The 12,189-nt window shown below is 33.3% G+C and overlaps 1 protein-coding gene across 1 annotated transcript; it reads left to right on the top strand.

The window, feature by feature from the left end:
* The first annotated feature begins 2,442 nt into the window (after positions 1 to 2,442).
* Positions 2,443 to 9,669, top strand: cpb1 (carboxypeptidase B1 (tissue)). Its single transcript, XM_053493997.1, has 11 exons — positions 2,443 to 2,659; positions 2,754 to 2,829; positions 3,773 to 3,897; positions 3,989 to 4,088; positions 4,180 to 4,281; positions 5,143 to 5,247; positions 5,356 to 5,466; positions 5,920 to 6,010; positions 6,936 to 7,138; positions 7,628 to 7,712; positions 9,419 to 9,669. Exons 1-11 carry the CDS (start codon positions 2,592 to 2,594, stop codon positions 9,601 to 9,603), a joined length of 1,251 nt encoding a protein of 416 aa, XP_053349972.1. The 5' UTR covers positions 2,443 to 2,591; the 3' UTR covers positions 9,604 to 9,669.
* The last annotated feature ends 2,520 nt before the right edge of the window (positions 9,670 to 12,189 follow it).

Raw genomic sequence — 12,189 nt, 5'->3', positions numbered from 1 at the left:
AAATGTTCCTCATTCAGTTTTACCCTAAACTTTTACTCATGTAGTGGCTAATTGACATCTAATGAACATCCTGTAAAATTTTACATTCTTCATTCATTTAACAATTCTAATTATTTAATCATATTTCATATTTTATTTTCATCCTGTTCTGACTGCATTTTTCAAACAAATTGATATAAAACGAATTAAGAAGCTATTGCTGTGACATGCCACATAGGGCTTTTAACCATAAAACTGTCAGGGAAAATGCCATGGGATATCAAAATGTGTTCCATGTGGTTTCTTTGGTCTGTGTTATATTCCCCTTAATAATGTTCCTTAAAGAAGAAATACTGTAGGTCTAGCCTCGTATGGGTTAAAAGATTTTAATAGGACATAATAATAATATAATATGATTTTCTATCTGAAAGAAATTAATTAACCCTTAAAACTCAGCATCGGTCAATGAACGATTTAAAAAAACTAACTGCTTATACAAAAGTCCTAAAGTGTGTTGTTTGAATTTATGAATATGTCAGGTAAAACCAGTATAATATTATTTATTTATAATTATTATGATAATATAATAAGTTATTATTAGCCTTTAAAAAATGCTGAAAATTTTATTGCTACCGGAATATGAAATGGACTTTGCAAATATTTTAAACTCACAAAATGCAGAAAACAAATGAAAACAATAATAAAATTAAATTATCATATTTATCTATGCTACAGTATACAGTATTTGTACAGTAGATTAATTTGCCATAAAATTCAGTTCATTATATTGCTTTTCAGGTCGGGCTGAATTAAAAAGATTATGTCACACTATATTGAACAATCCTGAACTCTATATATATATTTATTAAAACATAATGCAAAGCTAAAAACGCTCTGATTATTAAGAGCTACAATAATTTTAATCACATTTTAGGATCTGAAAATAGACCATTCAAGACCATCATTTCAAGGCTTGACTAAACATAAAAACAATCTAAGCACATGGATGAAATGGAGGAGAAGCTCATCATGTGGATATATAACTATGAAACATGCTCAGATTTACATAGATAGTATATTCACCTAGATTGGGTATTTACGTAGGACTGCTGACTGGTCCTTTTTTTCATACTAGTAACGTTGTAATGTAAGATGTGAGACTGTATGTGACTGTAAATAGTCTTTGGTAGTAGATCAAATTGTTTAAGTAGAAGGTAAATATTTATCATAAGTATAAATAGTTTAATGTTTGTATTTGTATAATTGACATGCGTGTATTTGTAGCTTGTACATTTTAGACCTCTGGTTTAGTCTTTAAATTGATTGTGATAATGAAGTGCTTGAAAACATTAGTTAGGCTTAACAACATCTTTTTTTTTAAGAATATTTCTGTGGCTGTGTGACATGCTGGGAAAACTATTCACATGATGAAATTTCCTGGAGTTTTAATTTCTGTAGGATTTTCGGAACTTTTTCCATATTACATTTTGACAGCCGGTTTCTGAGCATAACCAGACATATATATATATATATATATATATATATATATATATATATATAGTATAAAAGTATCTTCTGCAATAGAGAGTTTGCAGTAACTGGCAACAAGTCTTTCACACCACTGTGGAGGAATTTTGGCCCACTCTTCTTTGCAGAATTATTTTAACTCAGCCACATTGAAGGGGTTTTTGAGCATAAACAGTCTGTTTAAGAATCTCAATTGATTTTTTTAAATACTTTTTGACAGTACTGTACAGTATGTACATTTTGCTACAGCACTTAAATAGCCAGTGAAGCACTGCGTCTAGACATTGAAATTAGCTAACAAAGCAAAATTGTGCCACCTTTGGCTTTTTACCTGACATAATCCTAGCAGGAAGATGCCAAGGCAAGTAAAAAGTTTTTTTAAATAAATTAATTTTTTGGAAAATTTGATGGTTTCTATACTGTAAAAAGTTAAAGTAGGTTAGAGGCAGAAACCTGATCTTGGTCTGTTTGTTTGTTTGTTTGTTTGTTTGTTTGTTTCTTTGTTTCTTTGTTTGTTTGTTTTCCCAGATTGCCACACATTTAAACACGAATATATTAAGAATGTGATATTTCCTAATTATTAGAAACTTCTAGTGTTGTCTCAGAAAATGTCTTTCTTAAAAATATACATTAGAAAACATTCATTTGTTGAGATAACTGATAAATACCTCAATGAGAAATATATACTGTATGTTTTACATATTTTTATATTCAGGCAAATAAATAATGTTGATGTTTTATGAATTTTCTCCTATTGTTTCATTTTTTAAATATAAAAAAAAACAAAAGGTTAAACTCTTTAAATACTTTACAAACCAATAGCTAAAAATGCGCATCTTATCTCACTATCAAATACACGTCCTTGGTTTTAACCGATGTCGCTTTCTATCTGTTTTTTTTACACCACCTATAAATATACTCTTTCACATGTTAAACATTAAATTGCGATCTTTGTTTAACCTGTACGAACTCACGGCTAAAAATGACCTGATATGCTGGGGAAAAGATGTTAAGGGATTGGTCAGCAGCTGATGATCAACCTTTATAAAAGTAAGCGTTGGCGCACCATTGACCTGTGATCAGGCATGATGAAGGTTCTTGTGTTTTTAGGGCTGGTAGCAGTGGCTCTCTGTGAGCCGACCAACTATGTTGGGTAATTTTTTTTTTCTCTCTTCATAAAAATGCCACTGATTTAAAACAAATGCAGTGGAAAAACTGATAACGACTCTTTCACCTTTTTGTTACAGGGATAAAGTTTTCCGTATGTGGCCTGTGAGCGATACACACATAACGTTCATCAAGGAGCTGGAGGGCAAAGTAAAGGTACGTCCATTTCTTACGACTGATCAAAGAAGCAAATATCATAGTTCTGATATTGGACCAATAAAAGTATTATTAATATTATTTTAAAGAGTAAATATTAGGGAATGATTAGGTTATTTGTCCTGAACTGTTTGCAAAGTGATTACACACATTTTGGAAGTTTTATTCATTATGCATTATTCTTTATTTATTACAAAATGTTATGCTACAGTACATACTCTATATCTGCTACATAAAAATAATACTGTAATGCCATAATGCAATGCTTTGGATAAAACAATAAACACTTTATTAATAAATACTATACAAAATATCAAGCATGAATTAATATCCCTAATGTCCATGTTAATCCTTTACCATTTTAAGCAACACCTGTTAGGGGTTAATTGAGGTCATGTTTATTGCTCAGTGAAGCATAAATTAAATACTTATAAATGGTTTATTCACTACGAATTAGATTTTATCTATCAACACATGGATTGGTCCATAATCAAGGATCTATTGAGTAAAAATACCTATTTAAATTATTTATTAATTGTACAATTGTGCAAATGAATGATTTGTTAAGATATAGTTATGCAAATTACTGAAAACAAGTGACTCAAAGAAACTCTTGTTGTATAATGTATAATATTATGCCAGTGCAGTATCAGTATAAGAGCTTATAAATCCTAAATATATCACTAATAATACAATATTTTAAACCAAAGATTTGTAAACGTCATGTAAATATGAAGTGCTCATATTGTACAACTTTTTTACACCATATTGAAAGATAAATTTTTTGGGGGGAAATAACAATTGAACCGTATTATATAAGGATCTGAAATGCGGTCAGGAGGTGTGTCTATCTTTGATATGTTAAGCTAGACCTCTTTTGATGAAGAGACATACTGTAAATGAGACAATTAACAGAGAAAGGTGTGTATTACGCCCTCACCAGGTGGACTTCTGGAACCCTGAGAACCCAAATGCAGCCACGCTTTTCAGTGAAGTCGACATCCGTATCCCTGCTGCTTACATTGACATGGTTTTGGTCATGCTGCAACAGAGCGGCATGGAATACCAGTGAGTAAAGAGATTCTGACCTTGGAGACAAACTTCATTCAGGATGTTATGAGCTTGTTTTAGAGTGGTGTTTGTCTTACGTGTGTTACAGAGTGCTGATTGATGACGTCCAGGCAGCCGTGAGACAACAGTTTGACAATGACAGGAGGACCAAAGCCCACAGCTACATTAAATACAACAGCTGGGCAGATGTGTGTATTTTTCTCTTCACATAGCTGATGATCTCCGTTTGTGTACTGTGTATGTGTGTGTGGTTTAATTGCATGGTGGTCTGACTGATAGATCGAATCCTGGGTCAGCTCCATGACCAAGGGCAACCCCGCACTGATCAGCCAGTCGACGCTTGGGAAATCATTCGAGGGCCGCACCATGCATCTGCTCAAGGTAAGTCGCGGGTTTAGGCACACAACATAATATTTTGTAGCTTTACAGATTTTGGAAAATGCAGAAAGAGTCATGGAAAGGTCCAGGGTTCGATTCCCAGATTGCATCTGTGTGCATGGAGTTTATATGCTCTCTCCGTGCTTGGTGGGTTTCCTTCAGGTACACCAGTTTCCTCCCACAGTCCAAAGTCATGAAGATTAGCCTGATTGGCGTCCTCAGATTGTACCTAGTGTTTAAATGAGTGTGTATGAGCCTTGTGATAAACTGGCACTCTGTCCAGCGATGTACCCTGCCTCGTACCTGGGATAGGCTCCAGGATTTTTGCGACCCTGTACAGAATAAGCAGTATAGATAATAAATGTAGAGAATGACTGAGACAAAACTGTTGTAGTATTATTATTGTTTATGTCTGTTGTTGTAATTTTATTATTATATAACTTCCTTTAGCTTGGATCTCCTATTGAACTCATTTTACTCATTTTATTATACAAATAAAAATAAAAAAAAATTGACTTTGATTAAAATCCACACTCTGTAAAAGCTCTAAAGAAATTAACAAAGTTTGTAGGATCATATTGTTTTTATAAATTCTATTTAATTATATATTTCTATTTCTATTTTACTATAATTTATTTGATTGTATACTCTTTCACACACTCATATTTAGGTTTACATTAATTCAAATCTAATAAAAATAAATAAATTTTCAGTGCAATAATGTTTCAAAATGTGGTTCTTGAAATGCTTAGCCATGCAGTAATGTGTGAATTATCACTGACTTCAGGTGAGAGTTTAATACATTAACTATTGTTGTTTCATTTTAGATAAATATTAGATAATGAATTCATTTTTATTTCACAGATCGGAAAGAACACCGGCTCCACCAAGCCTGCCATCTTCATGGACTGTGGAATCCACGCCCGCGAGTGGATCAGCCCCGCTTTCTGTCAGTGGTTCGTCCAGGAGGTGAAGCCAAACTTAGTCACAGATCTGCAGAACAAAATACTTACCAAGTGGTGTTCAGTAAAAAATAAATAAAACACTTCGGGCCCCTGTGATGTTCTTCATGTTTAGGCCGTGACCACCTACGGAAGCAACTCTCAGATGACCAGCCTGCTGGACACGATGGATATCTTTGTTCTTCCTGTGTTTAATGTCGATGGTTATGACTACACCTGGAAGAGCGTAAGTTTTTTTATTCTGTATGTCTCCCTCCTTAGAGAAAAAGTCTATATTTGCTGTTCTTTAATAATTAAAAATAAATGGATTTTTTTTTTCTAACACAATATAATATACTGTATAAGACCTTTTGAAATAGCTTCTGATAGTTTCTGTCAATTATTTGTTTAAATCTCAGTGCATTCTTCTTAATAATAAAGAAAAAATGCGAGTGAAGCTACTATTCAGTTTCATAAATAGACCCACATCTAAATTTAAACTACAATTAATGGTTAAAATGAACAATGTCCTGCTGAACAATGTGAGCAGCACTAATGGTACATACCGTACATGGTACTGAAACTCTTGCCCTGGAAACACTTAAGTGTTTTTCTGATTCCTCACCTACTGTACAGCATGAACGCTTTGTTTTTATTATGAGTTTAAGGAATAATGCGGTGTTGTGGTGTGTGCATGCAGGACAGGATGTGGAGGAAGACGCGATCTCGCAGGAGCGGATCCACCTGCATCGGGGTCGATCCCAACAGGAACTTCGACGCTGGCTGGTGCAGTGAGTACAGCCCTGATATACAGCTACTGTAAACCTTATTATTATACTCTTTTTATTCTTTCTGGTCGACATCATGATGTAGCACTTTTGTATGTCATAAGTAATTTATTTCTCTGATTTCTTACTCTTGCAGCTACTTATTTAATCAGATAATTGCATAGATATATTTATTAGTTCAATAAAATAATTAAGTGTTGCTTATAAAAATAATGAACAAAAGTAATGTGTTTTGGTGTTTATGGTGGTAATGTTATATATAATGGATTAATCTTATTCTATATATAATTTAATGCAAAATGTTTTTATTTGTATTTATTTATCTATTTATTTGCACATTATTCCTTGGTGATCTTCTATGCACCCTTTTTAATCATTTAAAACATTTTTAAACAACAACTTTAAACCAAACAACCTTGATACTTGAATAATAGATCATTTAAAAATATATTTTGACAACTGCTTATAATAAATTTATTATTATTTTATTTGTACTGTGTATTGCATGATAGATTATGCTTAATTTTATTTATTTTGAATTATGTTTACTATTGTACTTCATGCAAAATCTTGGGGCTGTACATACAGTAGGTTTATTTGTTTGTTTGTTTGTTTGTTTGTTTGTTTGTTTGTTTGTTTGTTTATCAATTAGGTTCTTGATTTTTTTTTGTTTATTTATGTTTTTGCTATTAAATTGTGATGCAACTACAAAGAGGAAATAATACAACCATTAATGTATTGGTATTTTTTATTATTATTATTTATTATTGTTTATTGTTGTTGTTGAACAATAAAGCTGCCTTTTAGAGTATATTAAAAGATATGATATAAATAAAGTTAATATTATTACCAGTAAGAGGAAGACCAACGTTAAATAATATGAATTTGTTTTTCTTTTTTACACACACACACACACACACATACACAGCGGTGGGAGCTTCCAGTTACCCCTGCAGTGATACTTACTGTGGACCTTCTGTCGAGTCGGAGATCGAGGTTCAGAACGTGGCAAACTTCATCCGCAAGAACAAGTCCATCATTAAGGCTTACCTCACCATCCACTCGTACTCTCAGCTCCTCCTCTTCCCATACTCCTACACATACAACGAGGCCAAGGACCATGCCGAGCTGGTAGTGATACACACACACACACACACACACACACACACACACACACACACACACACACAGACATATGATAACAATAAGAGTTTAAACTAATTATTTTGAATCATGCTAAATGAAGCATGTAAAGTGAGATATTTATGTGTGATGAAATAGAAAGGTTTTTGAAATAGAAATTCTTTGTTATTCCACCAGGTGGCAATATTGAGCATTCATGTGTGGTGTAAACTCAGCTACTGATGAATGTGTTAATGATGATGTGATGTTTTTGCAATGTTTTAATGTTCTTTCCCTGTACTTTTCCTATTCCCCCACAATAGTTTTTTTTTTACCTCACAGTGTTTTTTTCATTCCCTTGCAATAATGTTTGCACTCCCTCACTATTAAATAGTTTTGCCTTTCCTCATAATAATTTTTTTGTTGTTCTGCATTCCCTTTAAAATTATTTTGCATTCCTTCACAATCCTTTTTGGATTTTGTGATGTGTGTGTTTAGATGGCCGTGGCAACATCTGCATCAGCAGCTCTGCAGAGTCTGCACGGTACTCGCTACACAAGCGGCCCTGGAGCAGCTACCATCTGTAAGTACCACACACACACACACACAGACACACACACACACACACAGATCTATCTTCCAAAACTGCTTTATCATGAGTTTGATTTCTTCTTTGGTGCATATTTTAAAGAATATAGAACAAATCCAACATTAAAATAAAATTTTTGTTCTTATTTTTTATTTATTCATATTCGTTTATTTATTGTTTATTATATTTATGTACTCAAATTTAGCATGAAGGAGCATCCAATTAAATGCAAAGCATGTGCTCCACTGTGTCAAACCTGTTAAAAGAACCCATGGTTACAAATTAGATTAGATACACGTGTGTGTTTCAGTGAAGGGAGCTCATGATAAAAATCCTGATTTATTATTTAATATTAATCTTACAGTATATTTATACAACATGTTATGTGGAATTTACATAAATACAGCACACATGCAGTAGTAAACACCTGTGTAGAAGAGTGTAGATTAAAACATCGATCTTAAAAGATTTCTTTTTTTTTTATTATTATTAAAAAGAACAAAGTTTATATAGGCTACAGTATCTTCAGTCCTCTTTCTACTGGCAATTTCTAAAGTCACTGATTTGACCTTATTTAACCTCATTTAATAAAATCTAGACTAACTTGTGTGTGGTCTGATAAATTTAAAGTTTTTCTGCTGCTATCTTTTTGTCCTTCATTTTTGTATTTTCTTTTTTTTTTTGTATTATTTGTACTGCTCTGCTTTTCTTATTTATTTATTTATATATTTATTTATTTATTTATTGGAAAGATTGAGTAAACGACTATCTACAAGTGCTTTAAAAGATCCTGTGATTTCATCAGTAGGCTTTCCAAATTATAAATTCAGATGGTAGTCTGTGATGTGTCAGCACCCCCATCCAGAGTTCCCTGGGAGAGGCTCCAGGCCCCTATACAGAATAGGAATCAGCCTTGTTAGATACCACACCACCAGGGGGCGCCATAAATCTTTAAACAGATATGTTGGAAAACAAACACATATTTTTATATTATTTGGTGAACAGACAGTATATTGTTATATAGAAGAATATCCATTTATTCATTTATTCAGTTATTCATTAATATTATTTTAATATATATCTGTTTGAAAATTTATGAACGAAGTACCAGAAAAAATTCATGGCGCCCACTGGTAGTCTGGTGTGCTTAAGTGACTAATTAGAATGCTTATAACTATAAAAATCCCTAATGTCTAACATAGAGAATATAAAATCCTGTCTGTCCTCAAGAAGTCTTTTTTTTGTAAGTGTTTGTATATGATCATATTTTCTGGATCTAGTGAGAACCCTGGCGGCTGCATTTTGGACTAACTGAAGCTTGTTTATTGAGGAGGCAGGACAACCACCTAGTAATGCATTACAATAGTTCGGTCTGGAGGTCATGAATGCATGAACCAGCTTTTCTGCATCAGATACGAATAAGATGTTTCTAAGCTTGGCAATATTTCTAAGGTGGAAAAAGGCTGTGATTTTTTTGTGATATTGGAGATATCATGTGAATAGTCCTGTTTGAGTAAAACAATCAAATCTGATCTCTACTTGTGTTTTCGGTCGATGTGTGTCATTTAATTTATAAATAAAATAAATAATTTGATCATCTAATCTGTGCTCTGTTTTTATTGTTAATGCACAATTGTGAATAAGTATGATTCATTAACACCACATGTGGTCTTCATTATGCGCTTGACTTTCCTCCTCAGACCCTGCTGCTGGTGGTTCTGATGATTGGGCCTATGATCTGGGTGTGAAATACTCTTTCACATTCGAGCTCCGTGACACCGGACGTTACGGCTTCCTGCTGCCCGAGTCTCAGATCCAGCCCACGTGCGAGGAGACCATGCTGGCCGTCAAGTACATCGCTGCCCACGTGCAGAAAAACCTGTAGAGGGAGAAAAATGTGCAAGAAATACATGCATGACAATAATAGCAATAAAACATGATTTTCAATAAAGCATTGCATATGTTTATTATTTTTATTATTTTAACTTAAACACTTAAAGTTTCATTGCATGTTTAAGTGCGTCTCTTTTTTTTATTATTCTCACATAATTTAAAAGAGGCCATGATAAGGACTTGCTAACAGCTGAGAAATATACAGTACGTAACATTACCCTTTAATTATTATCTCTATATCGATTGTACAGGACATTATCAATAAGAAATAATGACATAATTGATAAGTGACATTTCTTATTCTAAAAAAGTTTAAAGCTTTTTTCATTTGTCTATTAATTAAAGGAATCAGACTTCACATTTAATACCTGCTCATTAGTATAAAAAAAAAAAGCCGCTGAAGTGACGTTTACTCTTTTTTCCAAACATTAAAATGTTTACACAATTTAAAAATGTACAAATTTACAAATAACCATCATCACACATAATCTTAGCATTTAACTATGCTTTTTCTTCTTCATCTTCTTTTTCTTTTTACTTTTGTTCATAGAAAGTGTATGTGAATTTATAATTTTTAGAACATTTAGAAAAAACAGAATGAAGATAATTGTGAGGATAAAAGTGACTCACCCTCATACTTTTACCATAAATTAATGTCTCAACCATTTGGAAGAGGCCTTTACTATGATCTGTTAGAAGAAGAAATGATCAATGGTTATTGTTATTGTTGCCCCAGTGACATAAAAATGCAAATAACACATTTTCCTTTGTTGTTCTTAGTAAGAATACTTGAAAGCAGTAAGGGATTCATTACTTTTCCTGCGCTAAATGAGATCAAAAGCATGAAAAAAGCAACAACAACTGGAACACTGTTTTTAAAGTAATATTTTTTATTGTACTTATGCGGAATGTTTGTTTTTGGCAAGTTTCGCAACATTACTGTATTAGCACTGGCTTGTTTCCTGTCCGTGTGCGTGTGCGTGTGTGTGTGTGTGTGTGTGTGTGTGTGTGTGTGGAGACAGAGAAACAGAGAGGAGGTTTGTTCTGTGGGCCTGCTGCAGGCTACGTATCATACACGGTCCACACACACACACAGACACACACACACATACAGACACACACACTTCTCTTTATAACAGTGTGTAAGCATAGTGTATTTGGCAGTGGTGCTTGTTTTTTGTGTGATAAAGATGCCTGCTAAGACAGCTGTCAGACAGCAGGAAGTGTTTTAGGGGAACACACTGTGACTGAGAATAACACAAACATCATCCACAATAACACCCTCATACAGAAAGAGAGGGGCAAACTCAGCACCCAGTTATATAATGTTTTAGAATTTGGCTCAATCAATTCTCTCAGCACTTCGACTTGTAATACAAAAGACTGGCCACGAGATGGAGCCAAATCCTCTGTTGCATTCTTTGTGTTCAGCCACTCTTGAATCATGGCAACATCAGAAGAGTCTCTTACCTGGACTAAGGAGATATAGGAGTGGACTATTGCTCACTGGTCTTTTCAGATGAAAGTAAATTTTGCATTTCATTTGGAAATCAAGGCCCCAGAGTCGGTGATGATTTGGAGAGCCATGCCATCTGCTGGTAGGAGAATTTTAAAGCACTGTATGCTTTCACCTGCTTACTGCTATATGGAGATGCTGAGTTACTTTCCCAGACTGACTAAGCCCTGCCTACAGTGCCAAAACTACGACTTGAACTTATAAGAGAATTTATGTTCATCTATTCTCAATAAAAAGATAAAAAACACCAGACGTGAAGGCTGCTATCAAAGCAACCTGGTCTTCAATAATACCTCACAGGCTGATCGGATTTATTCCATGCTGCACTGGTGCAGAATCAAGTTCTGGGTGTTTAAATTAATCACATTTATCAGAATGTCAGTATTGAAAATAGTTTTTTGAATGATTTTAGGAAATATTAAAATATCTTGAGCTACAGGATTTATGATCTCCAATGAATACTGTAAAAAAAACAATTACTTTTTGAATTAGGTTACAAAAGAAAAGTAAAATTTTGTAATATTATAACATTTACTTATAACTTTTTTAAAATATAAACACCTGTAGAAATCCAGATAATTAATATCTTAAAAATGCATTTTAAAATGTCAACAATAATAATAATAATATTGTGTGTGTGTGTCCTGCAGTGGGCTGGGTGTACACATCATTGTGGCATTGAGTCCTTTGGGATAGTCTTCACGCCTCCTGCAACAGGGTAAGCAGTATATATTATCATTATATAATAATGATAAAAAAAAAAAAAATAATAATAATAATAATAATAATAATAATAACTACCTGCAACTGTCTGATATTACTAAGTAAATTAACATTATTCTGAAATAAAATATGAGCATTATATATACTTTACACACACACACGTTTTTATTTATTTATTTATTTATTTATCTATTTATTCTAACCCCTGACAGGGTGTGATCCTTGGCCTTGCTGCTTTCTGTTTCCGTTTTAAACATCATGCTGCCTCTTATAATATTGCTGATTTAAATGTTATTGTCCTGCTGTACATGTGAAGACGTATAAACTACCCGTGACATT

Source organism: Clarias gariepinus, chromosome 4, assembly GCF_024256425.1.
Source record: "Clarias gariepinus isolate MV-2021 ecotype Netherlands chromosome 4, CGAR_prim_01v2, whole genome shotgun sequence".
NCBI lineage: Eukaryota > Metazoa > Chordata > Actinopteri > Siluriformes > Clariidae > Clarias > Clarias gariepinus.
Note: the sequence above shows the minus strand (reverse complement) of the source record. Positions and strands in the feature narration are given on the sequence as shown.